This window comes from Metopolophium dirhodum, chromosome 8 (genome assembly GCF_019925205.1).
Source record: "Metopolophium dirhodum isolate CAU chromosome 8, ASM1992520v1, whole genome shotgun sequence".
NCBI classification, from domain to species: Eukaryota; Metazoa; Arthropoda; class Insecta; order Hemiptera; family Aphididae; genus Metopolophium; species Metopolophium dirhodum.
This window is the reverse complement of record NC_083567.1, coordinates 31,476,268-31,503,910: the sequence shown is the minus strand read 5'-3', so window position 1 is coordinate 31,503,910 and position 27,643 is coordinate 31,476,268. Positions and strand designations below refer to the sequence as shown.

The window sequence follows — 27,643 nt, the reverse complement described above, 5'->3', positions numbered from 1 at the left end:
CGAGTAGGTATGCGTCATCGTTTGGCCGCCGATTGGATGGCGGCAAGTACGACAAAACATCCACTGTCGACCTGGGTAACCGTACAATATTTATTTCAACCAGCCACGTTATTGTGGTAACCTCAAATACGAAGGCGGGTTAGGTTAGGTTAGGCGTCCTGTTATCAACTTCCGTCTTGCCACCGGATAATACCCGACGGATTTTCGGTGTGATTATATATTATAATATATTATTAATTAATATATTTTTATTAATATAATATATTGCTGTAATATTATGAAGTAGTAGTCAATCATGTTCTACTTTTTTTTATTTTCGAACCCGTCGTGTGTGCCTATGTACCTCGTTCTATAGCTGTAACGATACATCTATATTTTTTAATGGGTCCGTGACCCATTAAATGTATAATATTATTGTTTTCTAATTTAACATGCATTACCATTCGTGTTTGTTAATATAGTTTTGTGCAATTTTTTCTTTCTATTGTGTTAATTTATTATTGTTCGTCTGTTTTTTAAAGTAAAATTTTATTTATAAATCATAATATAATTTATACTTATATTGTTTAATTGTTGTTATACTTATACTTGTTATCGTCGCATAGAATATATTTATTTTATCGTTTGTTGTTACTATGGAAGAATACGGGGAAATTAATTTAACTAATCAAGAGTTGCAAATGTTGTCGGATTTAGACAGGTAAAAAATATCAGATTATTCATAGTACCTTAAATCTTTGTACAATAACCAAATTAATATTACTAAATTCTTTTGTAAGTGCACCATTCGGATTATTTAACATAGATATAATAGAACTAAAATAAATTATATTATGTCTATGTTATTCAATAGTTTTAAATTAGTGATATTATCAAGTAACTATTTAAAAATATTATGATAGGCGCCTACGTTTATTATTATATATTTTGTAAACATTTGTGCTAATAATTGAGACTAAAGAATTTTTACAAATTAATATATTAGGGATATATTATGATCAACAAAGAGTAAGCCATGTGAAATTTGTTTACTTTGTACTCGCTTATTTTTAACACAAAGTTAAAAAAAAAACAATATATTTATCATTAAGTTGATTAGGTATGTGTAAGATTTAAATTTCTGAGACAAACTCAAATATTTACCATCTTTGTATACTTCTCTACGTTATTTTTGATCATTGTAATAAATTTGGTGCAACCAATTATATAAATATTTACTTGTAAAATGCAACTAATTATGTACATGTTGTTGTTGTAATTATAATGTAGTAAAGAACAACAATGACATATTATATAATTTTACCTAATTTAATATTTAGATTTATCCAATTATTTAATAATAATAATAATTTTGTTTGAATTTGAATTTGCAAATATATTTTAAGTATTTGTCATAAGACTATATTATTATTACACTTATAATACCTACACATTCATCTATATATTATTAATTTTTCAATATAACAAAAAGGTACAAATAAATTGACTGTAACATATAAAAACCAAACCAAAAAAATATGGCTTGATTCTAGTTTACTTTGAAAAATCAAATAATTGTTATGTCAATATAAATATCTACTTTTCTACATTTCTTTTTAAAGATTAAAATGCATTGGTGATCTATGTGTTTTTTAAACTTCTGCTATGTTCACTGATGCCTACCAAAAAAGAATATTGGTTGTGGCAGAACTGGGTTACTCTTAGACGCGAGCAAAAAGCGGTTTCCAATACTTGTATGTTTACAAGCAAATTAGAATATTATTTAAGGCAAGGACATAATCTAGGACATAATAGTACGTCTGGATCAGTAAAAGGGTTAATGTTCTACCACCAAACCATTAAAAAAAAAATTGATTAGTTGTAATGAATAATATTTTGGTAGGTACCTAACTGAAGTGTATTTTATCAAGATGGAAAAGATGCAATTTTTTTTAAATATTAATTAATTTTTAACCGATGGATAGCAATAACTACAAATGTCTTATAATTTTTGATAAAAATTATGAATCTATTCCATCTAAAAATGTATTATGAGAAAATATTATTTAGCAGAATAACTAAACTCGCTAAGATTTTTTTTATGTCAAAACTTTAAAATCAACTAATGATTTTTAGTAGTTTTTAGCATAGATATGTTTTTGGGCCGAATGTAACTTTTTTCTGACAATTATTATGTTATTATTATTACTAAAATGTCTGTCATACTATTTTGCTGCAGAAATTTCTTCAAAATGTAGTATATTAATTGATATTTTTTTTAATTATGAAATAAAACATTTATGTTGTTATTCATAAAAGTAAAAAATTTAAAAACAATAAAATAAAATGTTATTTTGTAACAATTTTAAATTATGCAGAAAAGAATACTTTTTGAAGTAATGAGTATTATCGAGGTATTAAATATTTCAAAGATTTAAACTTTGGGCAATTGAATATTATTTATAGTATTTATTATTATTATTAATTTTATTTGAATGTACCTATTTTTATTCAATTTTCAACTGTCAATTAACTTTTATTTTTATAAAAAGTAACATTCTATAGACATATATATATTGTAGGTATATTTGTATACTATATTCATAATATATCAGTACTTATATTTTAATTATTAATCATTATATTTTTAAAACTATTAACCACTCGATTATACATATATCATATATTTTTATGTTTGCTGTATAATACCTATGTATATTTTATTTTAGTCGAATGTATGGATTTTTGAAGTTAAATGATCCAAAAGAAGAAAAGAAAAAAACACTAGTTTTAAAAGTAAGTATATTTTTATCATTAATAACCCATTTATACTATAATTTATAATAATGGATATTTTAAAACTAAGTCATTAAACAATCATTATTGGTATGATGGAATTTTTGTTTGATATTTCATTTTCTAATATCAGAAATGATTATAATATTTAAAAGTAATCATTTATAACTTATCTTCTTATTGTAAAAATATACTAAGTCTTATTGTCTTATTAATACAACTTTTATACATATTTTAAATAGCTTAAAAGTTTTAACTCTAAATTGATTAAAGGTTGTCTTTATTTAGTTTTATAGAATTGTCAAGTCTAGTATCTGCTATTTGAATTTACATAATATTCAATTCTATAACTAATGATTGGAAACCATATTATGATCATATATTTATTCTGGGTACTTAAATAGGCTTATAAGTTCATGCACATTTATTCATTGTGTATGTCTATGTATTGAATATATTTTTGAAATATAAATAGTATTTTTAATATTTTCTAACAAATTTTGTTTTTGATGGACATAAAATAAATTGGTATATAGACTTTAACAAAAACTATCTACAGGATTAATAGCTTAAAATTTTTAATTTAAAATGCTCTGTAAAAAAAAATTATATGACTAGGTACACTATAAACAATATGCAAAATACTATTTCATGTAATAAATCCTATCACTTTGAAAAATTTTTTTATTTTACCTAGAATTTCATGGGACTTGTTTAGATTGATATGCAAATGTATGAACTTATGATCTGGTAATTAATACAAGTTTGCTGTTAGACGTTTTTGACAAAATGTATACAAATTAAAAAACTAAAATTGACAATTGTTAGAATATATGTATTTTATTTTAATTATAGACTAGTATTAGTTGAAAGTGAGTTATTCATTTAATTTGTAGCATATATTTAATTACCAATACTTAATCCCAACATTTCCAACCTTATCAGTAATTACTATTTACTACTACAAGTAATTTTATAAATATAACTGTTTGCATTTATTCTAAATTACATTATATTGTATATTTCTAGGCAATAAAGTACCTTGAAAGGATGTTAATGCAAATGCAGAAAGAAAAAGCAGAAGATGAATCCTCAAAAGCAATCAGTATTGATTCCAAAACTTATTGCAAACTAGGACATTTCCATTTATTATTGGAAAACTACTCTAAAGGTATTTCATAATTTAGGTTCAATTATTATTTAAGGATGGGCTCTGAGTTATATTCGATTAAAAACGCGTTATCCTCTATAATTAAGATTCCTCAATAGTCTCAAGGTAAACCTATATTGATGTAGTTCAGACTAATTATATAAGCTATATTTATTGTTTTAATAAATAATGGATGAAATAAAAATATTGCATTACATACATTATATATAGATATCAAAATAATGTATTCAAAACATGGCATAACCTATACTATTTTGATTCATGTTAATATTATGCGGTTGAATAATATTAATTATTAGTTTCATCGCTGCTATTTAATATTAAAGATTTATTTTTAATTTTAAGTGGAGTACCTAGTTTATATTTTTATGAATACTGTTATTTAATTGAATCATTTTGGTTAATATTTATAAACACTTAGTTATTATCAACTTTTTAAACTTATATTTTAGTTATTTTTATTAATACTTATTTAAAATTGAATAGTAATATTATTTTAAAATATGTACATTTATAATATTTTAATTTGTTTTAGCAATGTCTGCATATCACAAATATTATAATGATGCAGAAACTAACCATTGGAAAGATGCTAATTTTTTGTATGGGCTCGCTCTTGTATATTTTCACTTCAACTCATATCAATGGTAAGATTAATAGTAATTTACACTTATTGAAATTGAATGTGGTATTTTATTTACTATTGTTTATGTAGTATACACATCATTAATAACAATGCATAAATAATAATTTTAGTAGATTTATAATATTTGGTACTGAATCTATTTTTTAATTTTTTAATATAATATTACTTTTTACTATAAAACTACTTCTTACTTTTCGATATTTTATTTATAGACCATGAACTAAAAATTAAAACATATCCAAAATACAAATTGTATATGTTTAAATACCTGTATAATGCATGGAAATATTGATGATTTATGTCTGTTAGATATTGTAGATTGTATTAAGTTTAAACTTTATGTATCCATCACATTTTACATAGGTACAATAGAGTACAATGAATTATCTTAAATAAAAAAGGCATATACAGGAGTCACCTGAGCAGGTGGGTGTTTTTAAATTTAAAAGTAATAATAAATAATCACGTTACTAAAAATGATTCTGACAATAGATCAAAAGTACAATTTAAAATCTAGATCTAAGATGGTACTACATAAAATAAAAATAAAAATTGATAATTGTAGGTACAGCTCTTAAAAAATAATATAATAAAAGACTAATAACTAATAATAAATTATAAATAATAATAACTAAATATTTTTCAATCTTCTCTATCGTCTCCTTAGTCCTAAATCATTGTAGGTATAATATTTAATAGCAAGATAGGTTTTCAAAAATCAAATATGATTAAATTAGATTACTATAAAAAAGTTCATATATTTTTCTGATTATGCCATTATGGCTTTAAATTAGAGATAGGCCGATACAACTTATTACCATCATCCAATATTCCAATATATGCTACTGATAAAAAAAACCAATAACCGATTTATTTGAAAACCAACATTATTGACGTAAACCATGAACTAATATTAAAAGATAACCGATATTACCAACTAATATCAGCTAAAACCTATACCAATAATACAATTTTTTTGTAATTTTTCATTGATTTATAAATGTATAATCAATGCTATTATGCCGATTGATTTGGTTATTTTTTTTTTGGTTCGATTCAAATATTAGTTTAAAAAACCGATATCGAGTATCGGTTCTAGTATTGGCCTATTTCTACTTTAAATGATTTGTTTTTATAATTAATAATAATTAAATGTGAAATTAATAAAAACAAATTTAAAATATTTTAGGTGTATCTAACATTTGTAGCATATTAATATAGTTGCTTTTTATTCATTCAACTGATAATTAAATCAATGAAAAATTAGTTAAAAGTTCACAATATTGCGCAAGTGTCCTCCTTGTTAAAAGATTCCTGGGTCTAACTTCAGCGATATCGTTGAATATACCTCACCTTATTTCGCTACTTGGTATAGAAATATTCCTCCAAAACACTCATATCAGTACCTTAATCTCCCTAAAAATTCACTTCCTTCTCCCTGGGTCACATCTTATTTCCTTCTTATTCCTTATATAAAGTAATGATTCTGAATAATGATTAATGATAAATATGTGTTGGAATAAATTTAATTTTATTCTTATATTTCTGTATTTACTGTGAATTTATAAAAATTAAAAATAACTAAATCTCCATATAATAAATGTATATTGCGAAAAGAATATTGTGTAATGTAGATGATAAGTTGATTTTTACTTTTTACTTTTTACTAAGATTATTTTATTTTCATAAATTAATAATACAGATAAACATTCTACAAATTAATCTATTGTCGCTATAAATAAATAACTCTAGATAAGATTTAGAATGGTTTGGAATACTATGAAAAACTTTTTCCAATACAATGAATTCTGCTCATCAAAACATTTAAGATGATGTCATCTCTGTTTAACCGCAATCAACTGTTTAAATAAGCATCCATTAAAAAAAAAACCAAGGTTAACCATTTATAGCCTATATTTACTTTAAAATAACTATTACCATTATCATAAATACTATTATAGTATAATTATTGCTATTATACTATTACTAGTATATTAGTAATACACTAGTGCTATTCAGCTATTTGATTATTAAAAATCTATACCTATCATAGATTTAAATATTGGTGTATTTATTTACAATAAGATTATTAATTGATAACAAACAAGAAATATTTATACAGTTTTTAGAACGTAAAACTAAAAATTCAAACTTTAAAAAAGTCAATGCATTCAAAACAATTAGTAAATAAACTACTACTACTTAAATGAGAAAATTAAACAAAATTGTTTTTTTTTTCGGAAACGCAAATCTAGATCGAGAAAATAAGCGTCTTTAGTTAAATATAAATTCACCTTGTACAACTACAAACGCTGTACTGACGATATAGTATTATTATTATAATTTATGAGACATCGGTGGAATAAAGTAAACCAGTTTCCAAACTCGGGTGAACGGCTGCGGCATAAGACCGTCCACCGTCAGTTTACCTGCAGCTGTCTGTAGGCTGTAACGGCAATGTATCACAACGATAATAACCAATAAGGAATAGGAAGAGTGTAGTAATAATAACAATAATAAAGATAATGATAGTCTTGATGTTAAAAAAAAAAAAACGTGTCCACAGTCACTACTCGCCGCTGTCCGTCCCTCGGAGACAGTACGCGGTCGTCGCACCACCGTGGCCGCTGGCCGCGTACTCACCGCCTCGCCGGTCTGTCGGGGGCTCGTTAACCGCCCGACACTGAACCGAGTATGTACGAGATTGTACACTACTTGCGCATGCGCGTGCGCGATCCCGGAGTAATATAACAATACTGCTCGGCAACTTACTACGGACCGGACAGACCGCGCAGTCGTGACTCGTGAGTTTGGCAACCACTGAAGTGTCTCATGCGCCGAGGTTAGCGTCCCACAGGTCAACGTTTAGAGCGTTTGTGTGTACGCCATACGCGCAGCGCCGCAGCGGTGTGTACCGTGTACGCGTTCATAGTTTAGTTGCCACTCGCCGCGTAGTACGTACACCCGTAGTAGGGATGCGCCGCCGCCTCTTCGGCATCCTTCTTCTCCTATAACCTCTTCGGCATTATAGTTTCCGCCCCACCCTCCGACCCGCCACCGCCGTTCCCTCCGACCGCGGCCGCCCGAAATTCGCCTCGGCGGGGCAGCCCTTCTCCCACTCATCGTATTTTTTTTCATTCCGTCTCTCTCGCGCGCCCGTCTTCTCCCGCCGCGCATCCCTTCTCGCTCGCGCCGCGTTCCCTCCCACCACCACCGCCGCATCCACTGCTATTCGGGGGGGAGACGCCCGACGCACGAACATCCATCCGAAAGACCCTCTTTTTTTTTCACGGCGACCGTCGACGACAATGTCCTCTACACCGCACGACCTGCAACTGTACATTTTACAATAATATATATAAGTATATTATATATTATTATTCTTCTTTCCTTTTTTTTAAAAATCTCATCCTTCTCCAGGTTTTCCTTCTGACGTGCGGCCGTGCGGGTCGACTATAGTTTTATTTATTTCCTCCTAGTTAGTTTTAGTCATCGCCGTTTGTCCGTCTCAAATGCCTCCGGTCGTCGTTTACTTATACCGATTGTTAATTTCGCACGTAGCGTTCAGTGTTCATTAGTTCGTAATCCGCGCCGCCGCTGTTCCAGTGTTCGTACGCGCTGTAACTCGTCCACACACGCGTGCACTCAAACACACTCACGCGCGCTCATCGCGCACACGCACGCACCGTCTCCTGTTATCTCAGGTAAACTTTGACACATGTGTATGTATATACATACGTACATTATTGTGTAATATTATTATTTATTATAATTACCATAGGTACGGTATTATAAATGTTTCCTGTCTCGTCTCCGACGGGCGACGACGACGACGCTCCCGCGCGCACTCAATCCGTCGGCGCTGTCGCACCGATCGACGATCTTACCGCTGCGAAGTGGTTTTTTTTTTCACGCATTTTTATATTTCTCCAGATAATAAACATTACGCTATCATCGCCGCCGCACCGCGCACAGTATCGGCCGTGACGCTCGCGCCTCGTAAACAAAACGCCAACGCGCTGAACCGCTGTGGCCGCACGTAGGCACTAGGCGCATCAAGGCGCATTGGCCTTTTGCCGTACTGCTGCCACCGTCGCCGGCGGTCGTCGTTTTGTGTTATGTAGTTTTAGTTGGTTTTCGTTCGGGATTTTTTCGTTGTCGTATTATTATTTTTTATTTTCGAACGTAGTCGATTCTCTTTTTTAGCGTATTACGTTTTTACTTCCGTCCACGACTAGTACAGTACATCTGTCTTCTTTGCGGTAGACCGCCACGGCTGTCCACCGTTAGTTTCTGTCGTTCAATTGCGTCGTCGTCCTTCGTTAGTATGATAAATATATAATGATATCTCAGAATATTTTGGTATACATTAGTTTTATTGTCGACAATGGTTAGGGTATTTAGAGTCATACTCAGTTATACTTATATTGTAGTAGTGACATTAATCATTTTTTCTGTTTCGAATGCTATCAGTACAGTCAAATTTATTTGTCAGTACAGTCATTCATCGACAATACTAACATTTTGTCATTTTTCTTCATTTAATATCTACTTAATGGGTCATTTTTTAAATAATTTTTTATCATAAATGTCAGAAATTATTGTTAAAAGTATTTATCTTACAATAAATTGTTTTCCTAAGCCATGTCATAGAACAATAATTTGTGTGTACAATGTATTTTTTAATATTAGTTCCACTTAAACTAATAACACATTACAATTGAACAATGATAAATACCTATACTGTTAAAGAATTTATCAAAGTTCTATTATAAAGTCTTATGAGCCAAAATATATAAATTTTTATTATTTCTATTTCGAGGACAACATACATTGAATACCTATTATTTATTACGTGTTGGGACCCTAGCAATAATTGCATAGTTAGTCCTACACCTACTTATTTAAAACAATGACAACATTTTATTCTTTTTAAATAGTTGGTCACAATGCTATTGACTAGGTACCTACTCCCAGTTAATAATTATTACAAAACGCTTGTTGAATCATAACCATATTTCTCTACATAAAGTATTTGTGCTATCAACACGTCTTTCTTTTAATATTTGAGGCAACAATTGTATTCATATTTTGGTAGTTATTATCATTATAAAATTAGTACTGTTTGTTATCTATTTACTTACTGTAAATATATTTGATTAACCTACTGTAAGATGTTCATGATTAATTATATTGTTAATATAATTAATATGTTATATATATATATGTATGTAATATATTTATGTTTAATATTTTACAGTGGTTTATTTTTTCAATAGTTCATAGTACAACATTTAAAAAGTAATTCAATTTAGATAGGTGATACGTATTGATACATTTTTATTTTGTAATATTTTATGCTATTTTTTAAGTAACTATGAATAGGTGCCTTTCAATAATTATTGTACAAGTGTTTTTTATTATTATGGAAAAATAATAGAAAATAAATAGTTTTTACCTAATTGTATTATAATTTTATTTTAGCTTTATTAAAGAAACTTCACATTTCACTTACTTAGATACTTAATGCATTCTACATTAATCATAGCTGATTAGAAAACACTTTGTTTTATGTATATTAACCACTTTCTAGTTTCTATAAAGTAAAATTACTTACTGAAACAATGGAACTAAATAATTTGTCAACAATAGGTATTTAGAATTATATTTTAATTAGGTAAATTCCAATGTTTAAGTTGACGTTGTTATTACTAATACAATATTATGAATGTAAATCAATAATCAATGTTGGTAGGTATAATAAGCATGATCGTTATTAGCTAAATAATTGTAGGTTTAGACGTCAGATTTTTAATGCATCAAAATTTGTCAAAAAAATGGTATAAACTTTAATTTAATAACTTACTGTTAAAATAATTTAAAACAAAGAAGATCTATACCAACATTGCATTTAATCGTTATACACCCTGCCAATTTGGCATTTTGTCAAAATCATCAAATATCACTAATCACTATATATCCTATTAAAAAGTTATTTTAAGCTCCTAGTATGAAAGGATATTGAATTTGTATTGAAATTTCAAATTTTTTTACAAAATCTACTTTACTATATTGTTGAATAATTTAATTAATTGTTTTTCAGGTCTATTCAGTTTTTTCAAAAATTACTTTATATTGACCCAAATTACCAACGGGCCAATGAAGTACATCTTAGATTGGGTTTGATGTACAAAGTGTTTAATGAGTGGGAAACAGCATTAAAACATTTAAAACACGCATATTCAGATGTTAGTTTAAGCACATTTTCCAAACTTGAAAGTATGATTTAAATTTCTATTATTTTCAAAGCTGTTTTATTTATTTATTTATTTTTATTTTCAGTAAGCTTCCATATAGCTCATTTATATGAAGTACAAGGAAAGTACAAGTTAGCTAAAGATCATTATGAACAACTCTTAAACGATTCAAAAATTACTGTTCATCTACGTGCCGACATTTGTAGACAGTTAGGTTAGTATTATTACATATTAAATACTAAAAGGTGTCTTATAAGATAAGAAATTAATTTTATATTTTTTATAAAAATTCCATAGGATGGATGTACCACAGTTGTGAATGTCTAGGAGATAAAAATCATCGTGAAACCGTTGCTATTCAATATTTACAGAAATCTATTGAAGCTGATAACAAATCAGGACAGTCACTTTATTTATTAGGGCGTTGTTATGCAAGTGTGGGAAAAGTTCATGATGCATTTATAGCATATCGTAATTCTGTTGAAAAATCTGAAGGAAATGCTGACACATGGTGTTCCATTGGGTAAATTAACATTTTTATCATAATATGTTACAAGATATTTTATATCTTTTGTTATCTGCTACCTAATAATATTTTAAAAAATCGGGACCTTCAATAGTTAAATGTGTAAACTTCTCCCGGGGAAATAAAGTCAAAAACCGAGTTGCCGGACTAGAAATCGAAGTCGGATCTCTCGCTTGCCGGGCGATTGCTCTACCACTGAGTTACCTGACCGCACAGACCTCCAACCCTATCAGTCCTTACCTTACCGTCACTCACTGCAATTGTTGCTTCACCTACTGACCACCCGAGCGCACGACCTGGAAACCCTAATGCGATTGTCTCCTCACAACATCTAGAGTTCCAGATGCCCAGGTCCTTCAAATACTAGGGTTGTCACTTTGAAAGATAGTAGACCCGGTGACAGGCTGATACGCAAAATAATAAATTTGTCTCATCACAAAACAAATTGCTTATCAAAAAAAACATGCATTCAATAAAAGCGTTACTTAAAGAAATTAAAAATATTTTTAATATTTTTCGTTGCTTATTAACAAACTAAATAATTATATAAATATTTCTAATTTTATGACAACCTGGAGAATAATTTATTGTACCCATAGTCTGTAGATTTATATGTAAAACCAGATTGTCCGGTGAATTCTGGAAAGGTGGCAACCCTTCTCACATCACCCACACATATGTCCTTCAGTCTCCCATCGCACTTCTAATTATGTTAACTTCTCCCTGGGTAATAACGTCAAATATCAAGCTTGCCGGACCAGGAATTGAACTCGAGTTCTCGCTTGCCTGGCGATTGTTCTATTACTGAGCTACCCGACCGCTCGATTTACTTAAAAACTTACAGTATATTGTAGTTCAATTTTTTTTTTAATAATCTTTAAAACTTCTCTACATTTAAAATATTATCACTCTAAAGTTTTAGGTTGAAAACGATATCGATATCGCAAACTTTTTTTCAGAAATTTAGGTATCGATAATCGTAATATATCGATAATCGATGTACATCAAGCAAACTGATTTTCATGCCAGAGCTCTTGAAAATATATTTCAAAACAAATAATTGTTGATATAATATCCACTAGTTACTACCTAGTACTCAGTCAATTGAATATTTATGGAATTTATGATAGTCATAGAGATATCGGAATATCGATACCTAAATTTTTTTTTCGATATCGCGATTTAATATTGCACAATTCAAAACGATATCAATATTCAAAAATATATCGTTGAAGAAGCCTAGTATACATTTTGTCTCAATTTTGGATTGGTGCTGCTTGAATTTGTGATGCATAGTTTTAATATCAAGTAATCATTTAACTTTTCATTAATATTAATGTAATTATTTGTTATCTTAATTATAGAGTACTCTATCAACAACAGAACCAGCCTATGGATGCATTGCAAGCATATATATGTGCAGTGCAATTAGATAAAGGCCATAGTGCAGCTTGGACTAATCTTGGTAATGTCGAATGTGCTTGAACCCACTAAGCTTAAATTAATTTTTATTACATTTTTGTCTCAGGTATATTGTATGAAAGTTGTAACCAACCAAAAGACGCTCTTGCTTGTTACGTTAATGCAACAAAAGGTAATGCTGTAGTTAGTGAAACGTTGATTAAAACGACCTTAAATGTTCCAGCATCTGCAATATCGAACATGAATCCTAACCTTGGTCAACGTATTAAGTTTTTACAAACTCATTTATGCAATGCACCAATGCCTAGTATTACTAGCAAGTAAGTTTTTTTTCATGCTCGTATTATGATGAAATTTGTATATTTGTATTAACATTTTTTACCATCATAGGCGACGACAATTACCTTCAATTGAAGAGGCTTGGAATTTACCAATTTCAGCAGAAATGTCTTCAAGACAACAACAACAACAACAACAACAACAACAACAACAACAACAGCAACAGCAACAGCAACAGCAACAGCAACAACAAAAGACTGTACAAACACCATATCAAAAATCTCAGGATATGATTGCTACACCCCATGGGCAACCTCCTCCTCCTCCTCCTTATAATTCATCTAAATCAGATAACCCATTAGAAAATAATACTAAAAGAATCAAAGTAAGTATTTGTTGTTAAATAAATTATTTCTCATTTCAAATTTAAAAAAAAAAACCTATTTTACTTTTAGGTTGAACCTCAAACTGGCAGTAATAGTAATCCTCCTCAACCTGCATTTTATTTAAATAGTATGCAACTTCAAACAATGAATGTTCTTCAAGAAAATTCTAATAATTTATCACATAAGCAACAAGTATATAATAATAATATAGATGTATTTTATTGATTTTACGCAAAAGTATTTATTAATTATTGGATTTAAATATTTCTAGGCATTGCTACAACAGTTGCAAAATAACTATCGTATGATGCAACAACATCAACAGCAATTGCGGTTGAAACAACAACAACAAAATGGCACTAGTCAACAAGAACAATATCAAAATCCTACTGTGATAAAACAGTTCTCTGACCAAAGCCGAGGAGACTCAAAATCCAATGATTTAATTGATGGTTCAAGTGAAAATCAAGAGTTGGATAGAGAATTGCAAGCTCTCCTATCCCACAAAGAATTAACTACTTCATTAGCTGAAGATTTGCTCAAACAGTTTGGTTCATCAGATGAATTGGATATTAAAAATAAACCTAATACTTCTACATCACCTCAAGGTATAACAATTTAGAATTAGATAATTGTATTATGTATATATTATATAAATATTTACTATAACAAAATAGATTGATTCTAAAATTAAACTTAATTTAAATATTTTAGAAGTCAAAACTATACAACAGCCTACAACTGAAAAGGTAGTTAGATATCAAGATTCAAGTTCATCGGATACCGATTATTCTTTGGACTTAACTGCTGAGGAGGTTTTGGAAACTGCCGAGTAAGTAGTTACTTAATTTAAATTGAAACAAATTTAATTCAAAGTTTAACTTAAATTTACTTTATTATATAAAACCATTATCAATCAGTCAAGTTGTAGAATTTATATTTTTTCAATGTACGAATCGGAGTTGTCAAAATATGATATCATATTATACTATTATAGTAACTTCATAAATTTAATTTATATAATGAATCTATGATATTTAATTTTAATGTTGAAACAGAAAAGAAGTAGCATAAACTATTTTTTTAGGATTTCTATAACTCTGGTACTAATTATTAATTGTGGGCTCTTATATCAGATTCAAGCTATAAAATTTTTTCTCTTCTCTGAATATCAATTTCTTCTATGTTAATTTTGTATCCACTAACAACAAATTAATTAAAATCTTTATAATTTTTCCCTTAAGAGGACGTAATACCTCGCATATTTTATCTGTTACAAACATACTCATATAACATAGTAAATTTGGGTTCAAGAAAACCGATTTTTTGTTTTAACATTAATATTTAAGTGAATTTATTATCAAACTTAAGGCAAGACCATAATCTGTGTGTCTACATTGGTTTTTTATGTTTCTATTTTTAAGCCTGTTACATGCGCGTAAAATATTGCAATTAAATACATTCATAACTCAACTATAAACACAAAAAATGCTGTTACTTAAAAGTTCGATAATAGGTTGTTGATTCACTTTAATATTAAAACTAACAACACAAAATTTAACATAAATTTACAGTTAGTAAGAGACAATAAATGATAGTATGTCATCCTCTTACTGCTTAACCTATTAACGCTGTGCCATATAGCAACATAGATTTTTTACAATAATTTTTGAGGTATAACATACATTTTCAACAAAATTTTGGTTTAAATTGTAAATAAAAAAACTCCGGCGCTAATGGGTTAAGGTCTTAACATTTATTTATTTGTAATTTGCATATTAAGGTATTTTTCTTTATAATAAAAGAGATTCAATAAAAAAATGTTTAGCTTAAGTATACTGATACTATGAGGTATGAAAAAGTTTAATAAATATTTTTATGGTCAAATTTAGAAAATGTCTAAATTTCAATTAAAAATAAAGTATTGTACAAATATCATAAATTACATTTAATAACAAATGAAAGGAGAAAATACATCCATTTTCAATTTGACTAACAGGTGATTGTCTGTTCTTTGTGTTCACTACCACCTGCAGTAGGTACTTTGTTTTTAAACACCTGACTAGCGTATACATTTTTATCTTATTTACTATATAAAAGGTATAATACTTTTTTTAATCATATCTAAGTAATACTTTAAGGCCAGTTAGAAATCTCAAATCTATTTGTAACCAGCTGGGTGAAATCTTAGTTTTTAATTTTTATTTGCTAATACCACAAATAATATAAAGCTTAAAAACCGGTTTACACTTCAATGACTATTATTTGGTGCTATAGTGATATTCATATAATATTGGTTTCAAATTTCAACTAGCATAAGTTTTGGTTTGGGTTTTGCTAACAGTTTTATTTAAATTTGTTCGTTTGGGTTTTGCTAGTGGAGAATTATTTTTCAATTGGTCTTTTTATTTCGACTTTGTTAGAAAATTAAATAAACTGAGGATGTGCCGTGATAGTTATAAACCGGTTTTAAATCCTATAAAGGCTGCTTTAATGTATCTAATTTTTATAAATTTAATTAATATAATCAGTTGACTTGAAATTGAAATTGAATATTTTATTTAAGTACAATAATAATTTCTTAACTTGGGTATATTTTAGAATAGTTGTTAATTTGTTATTAAATATTTAGGAAAGAAACAGGACCTGGTATGTGGAACAGAAATGTATTGAGTCCAAATGGGCCACCACCCACACCTCCAGAACCTCCTCCTCAACAATTGACTCGTGAACAATTACTGCCATCTACTCCATCAGTTATGCTTGAAAATAAAAAAGACGCATTTAGTCCAAGATTACAAGAATTTTGTTTAAAAAATCCTATTGCTGTTGTTCGATGCTTAGCTGGTGCCCTAAAATTAGGTATATATTTTTATTCAAATGATTTGTATTATTATTTATTATTTAATTATATTTCTTTATTCTTTTTAGATTTGGGATTGTTTTCAACTCGATCATTAGTAGAAACTAACCCAGATCATTCTGTTGAAGTTCGAACACAAGTAATGCAGAACAGTGATGATAACTGGGATGTGAAACAAAATCGAAGAGGGTGGGCTTGTATTAGCCATAGATCACATACAACCATTGCTAAATATGCTCAATACCAAGCTTCCAGTTTTCACGAATCAATAAGAGTTAGTATTTGATAATGGTTATTTATTTACTGCAATCAAAAAATACATAAATTATGTCTATAATATAAAAATACATTAAACACTCATTGTCTAAAAATAATTGACAACAAATTTTATATTTCAGATATTTTTCTGGATATTATGTTTATAAATTAAATTAATATAGTGTATAGTATTAAAAATATGTATACCCTAGGCTGGGCAAGTTAACGACTTTTTTTAACTCGTTAGTCGTTAAGTTAAGTTAAAAGTTACTTGTATTTTTTTTTGTTAATTTGTTAAGTCAAAAGTTACTTTGAAAAAAAAAGTAACTTAACTTAGTTAATATTTGCTAATTTGCAAAAATTTCTTACATAATATGGTTTATTAGATAGTTTTTTTTACGCTCAAGAAAATTACTGGGGAAATTCAAAATGATATATCAAAGTAAAAACATTAAAAAATTTGAATTATTTTTCGGACAAAAATTAACTTAATTTAGATATTTTTGAAATAAAATTAACTTGAAGTTAACACGTTAATCTTAAAAAAAGTAACTTATTAAGTTAAAAGTTAATTTGAATAAAAAGTAACGAGTTAATTAACTTAACGTTTTATCTTAATTTTAACTTTTAACTCGTTAATGCCCAGCCTTGTGTATACCTACAGTAAAACTTCCTTATTACTAAGTCGTCTCATGGGCTACATAAAAATTAGTATCTTAAAGAATTTCGTTAAATAAAATTATATAAATTTGGTTCTCAAAGATGTTTTATTAAACACAAAATGTTGTTAAGAGGACGTTTTACCCGCATGTGTTGTCTCAGTCTTACAAGTGCGTAATATAGCAAATTTTACCCTCAGCAGAACACGTGTAGCTCCATTAGTATAAAAATTAGAGCGAATTGACCTCTTATAAAATCTAAAGGTAAGGTTATTATCTAAGCAACCTTATGGGCTTTTTATTATATTTTAATTTTAAAGCGAGTTATGAGTATTTTAAGATGTATAAAAAATTTACAATTTTAAAATACTCATAATTCGCGTTAAAATTGAAATATAATTAAAAGCCCATGAGGTTGCCTGGATATTAATCTTACCTTTAGATTTTATTAGAGGTCAATTCACTCTAATTTTTAAATTAACGAAGCTACACGTGTTTTGCTGAGCGTAAAATTTGCTATTTTACGCACTTGTAAGACGGAGACAACACATGCGATTATAACGTCCTCTTAAATAGAAGTTCATTATATGGAAGTTTTACTGTACATACAGGGTGATTCATAAAGCGTAAAACACTCATTATCTCAAAAAGTATTAATGTTTTTGAAAATATTTTTTAACATAGTTTCAAGTTGTTAAAAAACTATGTTTTTATTAAAAACATATACTTTTAAATATTTTTTATCCATATTATTTTTTAAGTTTTTTTACTTTTTTGAATGACAGCATAGAGTTTTAGTTTCATATTCTAAAGCAGAATATTTTTCTAAGTATTTTGATTCATAATCATCTAATTTAGGCGAGTAGTCTATGAGTTATAAGCATTTAAAGTTTAGATGGGCGGAGTGGAGTGGTATGGGTTTACCCTGCAAAATGTTTGTCGATTACTCCGCCCATCTAAACTTTAAATCCTCATAACTTATAGACTACTAGCCCCAATTAGATTTTTATGAATCAAAATACTTAGAAAAATATTCTGCTTTGGAATATTCTCCTTTACTTAAGTGTTACTAAAAAAAAAAAAAAATTGAAAAACCCATTTCCTACATAACATAATATAAAAGTGAATAAGGAATTTAAATATTTTTTCAAAATTAAAATTGGATTTCTGGAAGTGTATTTTTTTCTTCCGCTTATTGGTCTAAATGCACGAAAAAACTACCAGCTTTCAACAGTATGGAAATGGTTTTGATTCGAGAGGGGAGTAAGCGGTGTACTATGTACATTAGATTGTTTAAGATCATTTACATATTTGATTTTAGGGCCCCCAAGTGTCAAGTTGCGCCACTGACCCATTACAACAATTATGGTGAATAATATTTTTGAGGATATGACATTGATCTATCTAAATATCATTTAAATTTGCAAATTTTTTTTTTATTTTGAACGTTCATTATAACATCAAATAATAATAAAATATAAAACTAGTATGCTGAACCCTTAAAATATTATTCTCTATAATTTTTGTAATTGGTGATTTTACTCTAAAATTACTCAATTAAATCATACAAAAAACTATTTTAGTCGAAAGCGTTTTATCTATGTTGCGCGTGGGTCTCAGAAAGAAAACAAACATTTTGCTTACATCCTCTTAAGATAATTTTGTATTGCTGCAGTATAGTCCTTTAATCTATGGTCTTATATACACCTAAAATATCAAGATTCCATGACCAAAATAATAATAATTTGACGTTTTAAAATTTCCGCTAAAATATTAATTCACATAAAGCGCTTACATGCATTTCTTAATCCCGTAGTAAGAGTTAATTCGATTTGATGAATCAAATTAAATAATAAATGCGCATTAGTTTTATGTGAATTAAAAATGCTTTCATTTGCACCCAACACCCGGATAAACGACCGCATATAAATGCCATATATCTGTACATAAATGTAGAGATTTTAGTTTAATGAATGATAGAAGAAGGTAATACAAAATAATTCTATCTTTATTTTTTGAGTTAAATGTTAGTTATTATGTATCTTTGTATCATTCTTTTTACCTATGTGCATTTAACATCAATTTAGGACGAAAAAGATGGTATACCAAGCGTTCATTCAGTTCCTAATTCAAATTTATCCGACTCTGATTCTAAAGACTCAATCACTATGGAAAAAAAACGGAAAAAGAATATCGTAAGTTGTATATTATAATATAACTTATATTATATGTTAAATTATAATTGTCTCGTTTAAAGAATTTACCTGGTGTGAAACCTCCTGCTGGTAGTAAAATGCTCAAGTTTGGAACTAATGTGGATTTGTCTGATGAGAAAAAATGGCGTCCACAACTTCAAGAACTTACTAAACTACCAGCATTCGCACGAGTTGTTTCTGCTGCTAATATGCTTTCACATGTTGGACATTCAATATTAGGCATGAATACTGTTCAGTTATACATGAAAGTAAGAATTATTTATGATTATAAACAAAATTATAGTTAAATTCTAAATTAATTTGTTTTGTTTATTTTTAAAAAGGTTCCTGGTAGCCGAACACCTGGGCATCAAGAGAATAACAATTTTTGCTCGATTAATATTAATATTGGCCCTGGTGATTGTGAATGGTTTGCTGCACCTGATGCTTACTGGGGTGTCATTAATAACCTTTGTGAAAAGTAAGTTACGAGTCATATGGTATATAATAGAGACAACATTTTTATTAAATAGCTAAATAAATATCAATTATTATTAATGTTTTACTTTAGGTACGGATTAAATTACTTACATGGGTCTTGGTGGCCACTGGTTGAAGATTTACTTGCAGCAAATGTCCCTTTGTATAGATTTTTACAAAGACCCGGTGACATGGTTTGGGTAAATTCAGGTAATATATTGCTTAAAAGAATTATTAGGTTTAAGTATATTTCTAAAATATCTGTGTCATTAGGTTGTGTCCATTGGGTTCAAGCTGTTGGTTGGTGTAATAATATTGCATGGAATGTGGGTCCTTTAACGGCTAGACAATATCATCTTGCTATAGAACGCTATGAGTGGAATAAACTGCAAAGTTATAAAAGTATTGTACCAATGATTCATTTAAGTTGGAATTTAGCAAGGAACATAAAAGTATCAGATCCAAGACTTTATGATCTTGTTAAGTAAGTTAAAATTAACTATTATAAAGAAACAAAATTGTTACCATTTCACTAATAACTTACTTATCTAAAGAAATAATTTATTTTTTAAATAGAATGTGCTTAATGTGTTCTCTTCGGCAATGTGGTATAACCTTGGAATTTATAAAGGTTAAAAAAATTCAAACCCGTTTTCATGGTAGAGGCAAAAATGAAGCTTCACATTATTGTCATGACTGCGATGTAAGTTAATTTTATTTACGATCTTCTTTAGGTTAACTAATTAGGTTGCTAGTTGCTACATGTATCTAGTAAGTGTATTTAATAATACATGAAACTCTGTATTATTATACTTATTTAAAAAATAAAATATTGAGATTTTATTATTTCTATGTGGTTAATGGTTATTATATAAAACTCATTTGCTTAGGTGGAAGTATTCAATATTCTTTTAATCCGTGAACAAGAGAAAAAACATTGCGTTTATTGTGTTATTTGTGCAAAGAAACAATCTCCAAATTTGGAAGGGTTTGTCTGTCTAGAAGAGTATAAAATGTCTGAACTAATAGAAATCTATAACAGTTTTATATTACATTGTCATACTACACCTGTACTGCCACCTAGTAATAATACTGTAGCGCAATTAACGTAAGTTGCTGCAATAAAAAAATGTTTCTCCTTTTATTAATATATAATATGTATGTATGTGTATATATATATATATATATATATATATATATATATATATATTGTGTATGTGTGTGTATATTTGTGTATAAAAAAACTTCGAGGATTTGAATGTTTAAGTATTCTACCTAATTTCTTAAACAATATTTTCTACACAACTTTAATTTTGAAAAATGTAACATTTTTATAATGTAAATTATTATAATAAACCTTATGCATATTTTTGGATTATTATCTTAATTTTATCGATAAACTCAAATTATTCTCAACTGTAAAAAATACTTTAACGTTGAATATATTTTTGAACCGTTTATTATATTTAAAAGATTAATGTTAAGATAACAAATTTTAATATCACAGCATCTTACACAATATGTATAATGTATAAAATGTTTTTTGTCTAACATGTGATGTTTATGTACAAACGTATAAACCATTTAATTGGTTTATGAATCAAATGTCTATACGTTCTCTTTGTCTGATAAATATTTTAACTTTTTTACATTTTTATACACATTTTAATCTACATATATTTTTTAAATTGTAGATTCTTTAACCTTAATCACCCCAAAAAATTGCTTTACATAAAATTTGTAGTAACTGCAATAATTAGGGAATTTTATAGTAAACGGTTCTTGAGTATCAAATTGGTTTCATGAAAAATTTTTCCATATTTAAGTTTATGGCAGCTCATTGCACACATGTGTTCACGTAAATTGTACAAAATTTAAAGGACTGTTAATGCCATTTATAGTAAATGCATAATAATTAATAACTATAAGAAACAAGTAGAAAAATATTGTATATATATATTATGTAAACTTAAATTTGGTTGTTATATCTACACACCTTTCTAGAATTTTTCAGATCTCAGCGTTTTTTTTTTCTACCGTAATGTTTTAACATGATTAACATGATATTTTTATACTGAAAAATCAAATTTTATTTTATTTTTATCTAAATGTTTTTTTCTCGTGCCTTTATTCTGAAAATTATTTTTTCAAAGTACAAAATTGTATGTTTTTTTTTATTCATAATACTATATAGTCATAAGATTATGCGGATACTGAATTTTGATTTATTTTCTTTTTCTTTATTAGTTATTTTATAAACAGTAGTACAAAATAACGAGCCTTATATTTTAAAGCTGGAGTTACATGGATAAATATGAGGTCCAATAAAATTATATATATACCATAGTATTTTTTTAAAAATATTATTTGATTAAGCTACTGTTTATAAGTACATTTTATTTGAAGACCATGTTTACTTTACAATGGGTTTATAAACCTATTTAAGTATTATGTTAAAGTAATTTAAATAATATTGCTATACATAATTATATTTTGTTTCTTGGTTCTTTAAATTTAAATTTAAATAATTATCCAAATAAAATTCAAAAATAATTTTTATTAAGTAAAAGGTATGTTCCATTTCCTCTTTATATATAAATATATAATTGTTTTCAATATATTAATTATATTATTTTCATCTGGTCAATTTTTGGGTTCCTTATTCAATTAAAAAAAAAAAAAAAAAATATTTTGGACATTAATTTCATTTTTTGAATTAATTTATAACTATTATTGTGTTAATTAGTATATTTTTTTTTTCAAATTTAGTCAAAAATGTGTTTAGTTCAATTTTGTAGTAATTTATTTTTTAGCCACATTTGAGTAAGACAACTTATCACTGCCATAAACTAAGACGAGACTTCTCGTCCTCGTCACCTAGTACTGATTTTAGCTGTGCGTTTTTTTTTTTTTATAAACAACATGTGAATGTTGTATTTTAAATGTGTTCAATAGTTTTACATATTTAAATCTATTTTATTTATATTATGTTAATACAAAAATCATTGACTTCTTTAAATAAGTAATAGCTTTTAATTTTAGTTTGAATATAAATGTATTGTATTTTAAAAACATTTATTTAGATTTAAGTTACAGTTTCAAATTTATTTTTAGTTATGAAAACAAACATTATTCTTATTATATATTATTCTTTATAAGCTTAGATAAATATTAAAAACCTAACCTGGTGTTAAGTAGCGAATTATTGTAATATTGAAATCATATATTCAGCTGTCAAAAGCCGACTTGTATTCATTGTATAAAATAGTTGATCTCATGATTATTTTATTTTTCAAATGATAAAATTATATTATAAAATATTGTAATAAAGCTTTAAACAATAGAATAACTTTCGTGTAAATTTGTGTTTTTTATTTATACAAAAGTTAATAATTATTTTTGACTAAATCTAATAGGTAACTTATACAGCAGTGAAACTATAGTTTATTTATTTTTTACCACTAATTTATATTGGTAATACTACCCAATTTAGTAGTATAATTAATAGAGAACATTTTTGTGTTCTTTAGTAATATATATTTTAATTACAATATAAGATAGTATAATGTATAATATAAAAAAAAATCTTATAATGAGTGCGTCATAATCATTTAGATAATCAGTTTTCATAATTACTTATTATTAGTTACTATTTGTCAGCATATCAACTAGTTACTAATTATAACTTAATTACATTGAAAGTATACATTATAATTTTTTTAATAATTATAAATACTTTTGACTATAGTCAAAAGACAATTTGTTACATCAGTGGATTGCTCATTATAATTACATAAAACAATTTGCATATATTTTTATCTTCTCTACATTGTGGATAACAGTATAATACATTTTATGTATATAACCACAGCTCAATCATTTTGATGTACATGTTAGCCAAGATCCATCAAGAAATCTTGCATGTTAGCAACGATGAATATGGTCTAAACAACTCTTAATGTGCACGTAATATGTTGAATATTATTAGACACAATTTAATATTGTACTATCTACTTCTAAGGGAAGTTTAGTTTATTAGTTTGTTTAGCATATTTTTTATAAATTATAAGTGTACTGTGTACACAGAAATTTCCACGTTGGGGGGTTATTGAAAAAAAAGTATCTTTGTTTCATTTTTCCGTTAGTATAATATTATGGTGATATATTACATAATACATTGTATTTTATACACCTAGTCAATATTAAATTTTTTATTTTTTATAATGAAATTCGTAATCACTCATCAGATTTGGATAAAAATACCACCTGCCAATTATAGCACAGATTATTTAATGTTCTATTTTCATCTATTCCATGAATTACGATAATCTTAGTTTATGATTTATTCTGTACTTCCGTAGTTATTGCCGCAGACTATGAAAATACATTTATACAGTGATGCAACTAGGACTAAAATGTAGCCCCCACCTAAACCCCTCACCCATCATATACTTCCACTCAAAAATTATAAAACAAAAACAAATATTTTTATACTTAAGTTTCATTTTACACAGTTATGATAATATATACTGTCTGTACTCTGTATATTTCAGTTCGGTACATATCTTACTGTAAAATTACGTATAATAATCGTACCAAAGTATCGATATAAATCGTTTCCTTAAAAAATAAATACAGACATACAGCTAATAATATTTAGTATTATTTTACTGTTTATCATAGGAAATACAAAAAAAATATATCATTTAAAAAAATAAGAATTATAGTTGGATTTTAAAAGGTTCATTAATATTTTAGAAAACAATTGAATATTTTTTGGGGGAGGGGGCTAAGCCCTACAGTTCTTCCGTAGTTACGCTTGTATATTAATTTATATATAATAATGAGCCATGGTTTTAATGTCCCATAATAGTCCGTGTTATTACTGAACGAGCTATTATCTAAATTCGTGTTTATCAGTAGTGATAACAATATTATTATCGGAGTTTTCACTTTTCGGAATGAGTGTTATCGAATATTATTATTAATTTATTATTGTAGTAGATCTGTCAATGAATCTTCTAATTTCTAAAACCATAATGATTAATCTGTTTATTTACCTATTTCAAGTGTCAATACCGCAGAATTTATGTTTATAATTAAATGGGTACCTATCAACTTTGAAATCAAAATAAGTACCAAGTGTCCATGTCCCGTCTTAAATCTCGGGCGGGCGTTCAAGATTACTAACGAGTAACGACCACAAAATTCTTTACGATGATGATTGTGTCTACGTCAAGTCATTTACTACAAGAGTAAAGTCCGTATACGACTCGAACGAATTACGAGATTATATTTTGCTTGTCAATCAACGTATAGGTATAGATGTATTGCGACACCGTAGTTGAAATAATGTCCTTGGTCAATATAACTTCATAATGTCTAATTTGAAACTGGAACTCGATGAGTATCTTAACAAAGGCCAAAAAACTAAATCTCATAATGGGCATCACGTACACATTCCAAAAGTGTTTAAGAAACTACTCAACAGTGAATCAGGCGAACAAACGGAAAACCTGTTGGATTCAACACAGAAGACTTATTTTAATTTTCCCCAGATGGTAAGATTTAATAATATATAATTTGTTTGCTTTATACTATACTTTTACATTTTAATTAAATATTCGCATTAACTGTCGTTTGATTTTACAGAGTAAAACCCAAAGAATATTGGGATTTGTAGTTTGTGTGTCAATCAGTTGTCTGATGTTCTCTCTGTCAGCATTATACTTGCCCGTACTTCTAATAAAAGCTAGGAAGTTTGCAATTTTATATGCTTCTGGAAGCATATTTGCTTTTGCCAGGTAATCTATGACGCTTATTGTTTTCCAAAAACTAATTTTGTTAACTTTATATGTTCCTAACGATGTCTATATATATATTCAATTACTTGAGGAATTTATAATTATTATTTACTTTTTAGTTAAATATATCTCATTCAAATATAACTCGAATTAGGTACCTTTAAACACACTTAGACAGAGTAAGGATACTAATGTTTTTTAACGGTTCACGGTATGATTTGTGGAGTGATTAAGATGCAATGAGATCGAAAAGAGATAAAAGTCATTTAGATACAATATTTCCATTTTTTAACTTAAATTGTTTATCAAGTAGATATCTCTTAAAAAAGTTGTTTATTGTTTAACAAATTATTATTTTTATAAAAACCATTTTGTATTTTTAGACTTATAATTTGTTATATGGTATCTAAATGTGTGCATTGTGTTTAAATGTAATTAAAGGTGCATGCTCATAACATACATTAAATTAATAAATATTGTAAATGTTATTTTTTTTAGTGTATCATTTTTGACGGGTCCATTGAATCATTACAAGTATGTTACGTCTAAAGAAAAGCTTCCGTTCATGTTTGGCTATATTACAACTCTTTTGAGTACTTTGTATTTTTCATTGTGGATGAAGAGTACTCCGTTTACACTACTATCATTGACTGTTCATCTTATACTTATTTTTTGGTTTTTATTAAATTCCATACCATTTGGCCAAAAAGGTTTATCATTTTTTGGACGTATATGTTCATCCATAGTAAAAAATAAAGTGTCAAATTCATTACCTGTTTAAATAAACTTTACCTATTATTATTATTATTATTTATTGTTACTATTATGATTTTGTTCATATTTATTTATTGTTTTTTTTTCAATTAAACTGTTTTTGTATAATTACAAAGTTATATTTAGTTTTTTTTTTTCCTATTCTATGAAAGAATGATCTATTATAAATAAATTATTAAATTATTACTAATGGTTAAGTTTGTGAAGTCTGTGATCAGAGTACATTTATTTGTAAAAAAAACATAACACTTGAATATTATAAATTCATAAGGATAGAAACAAGAGTTGTTTGCAATTTACTAGGAAACAATTTAGCGTTACTGATAGTGACCAGTGATGAAGGGAGGGGGGGCTTGGTCCCTAATAAAACACTAACGTCAAATTGTTGAGAGAAACATATCAATTAATTATAATAAATAAATTATACATAGAAACAGAAAAATAGAATGATATGTGATACTTTTATAGTAAAAAATGTACGAAAGAAAATATTTGTCTGATAAACATTTTATAATTGCAAGTCCTAAAGAATTGTTTTTACTAATAAATTACTACTAATATATTGCATTTTATTAATCTTGTAGATATTAATAATAATTATGATAATATTAAATTTTAATATTTTATTCATGAAAACTCATCTTTTTTCACTAGAAGCAACTGTAATTAGTGTAATTGAAAAAGTTTGGAAAATTCCAAAAGCAATTTCTGTTTGGGTAAAAATATTTAATTGGTTCCTTATGTATCCATACTGTATTATATTAAGGAAATCTTAGACCTAATAGTATAGTTAATTTTATAAGTCAGAAACAATTAATATAGACTGTTTTTGGAAATAAGTATAAAATGTTTAACCACAACTCTGGGTGTCTCTGGTTCATTATTCAGGTACTGATACATATTGTGAAAAATTTGTGAAAAATCACCATGTACAATATTTAGATAAACAGCTTAAAACAATTTAATATGTACCTAAAACAAGTCAACTAACTACTAAGCAGCTTATAAATGTTATTTAATTACATTAAAATATAGTAAACATAGTAATAATAATAATTAAGCAAACATTTGAAAATTTAATTATTTAAATTAAAGAAAATTAAATAACAAAGTCAATGTTTCTTTTTTTGCTAATTGCAAAGCGTTCT

General features: G+C 27.5%; 2 protein-coding genes across 4 annotated transcripts; both read left to right on the top strand.

Annotated features, from left to right (window-relative positions):
- The first annotated feature begins 166 nt into the window (after positions 1–166).
- Positions 167–23,278, top strand: LOC132951302 (lysine-specific demethylase 6A). Of its 3 annotated transcripts, XM_061023118.1 has the most exons (22): positions 167–700; positions 2,709–2,775; positions 3,805–3,946; positions 4,482–4,593; positions 10,696–10,871; positions 10,935–11,063; positions 11,147–11,372; positions 12,740–12,840; positions 12,904–13,117; positions 13,188–13,461; positions 13,532–13,654; positions 13,734–14,070; positions 14,177–14,294; positions 16,095–16,324; positions 16,394–16,599; positions 19,330–19,437; positions 19,500–19,706; positions 19,782–19,918; positions 20,009–20,127; positions 20,191–20,401; positions 20,494–20,620; positions 20,808–23,278. In XM_061023118.1, the coding sequence occupies exons 1-22, from the start codon at positions 636–638 to the stop codon at positions 21,027–21,029; spliced, it is 3,651 nt and encodes a 1,216-aa protein (XP_060879101.1). In that variant the 5' UTR covers positions 167–635; the 3' UTR covers positions 21,030–23,278. The 3 variants fall into 3 exon arrangements, with proteins under 3 accessions (XP_060879101.1, XP_060879102.1, XP_060879104.1); XM_061023119.1 differs by lacking the exons at positions 167–700; positions 2,709–2,775; positions 3,805–3,946; positions 4,482–4,593 and adding an exon at positions 7,410–8,296; XM_061023121.1 differs by lacking the exons at positions 167–700; positions 2,709–2,775; positions 3,805–3,946; positions 4,482–4,593 and adding an exon at positions 8,349–8,913.
- A 1,362-nt stretch (positions 23,279–24,640) lies between these two features.
- On the top strand, positions 24,641–26,610 carry LOC132951304 (uncharacterized). The gene is made up of 4 exons (XM_061023125.1): positions 24,641–25,177; positions 25,237–25,478; positions 25,570–25,721; positions 26,220–26,610. The coding sequence occupies exons 2-4, from the start codon at positions 25,296–25,298 to the stop codon at positions 26,500–26,502; spliced, it is 618 nt and encodes a 205-aa protein (XP_060879108.1). The 5' UTR covers positions 24,641–25,177; positions 25,237–25,295; the 3' UTR covers positions 26,503–26,610.
- Positions 26,611–27,643: the final 1,033 nt, after the last annotated feature.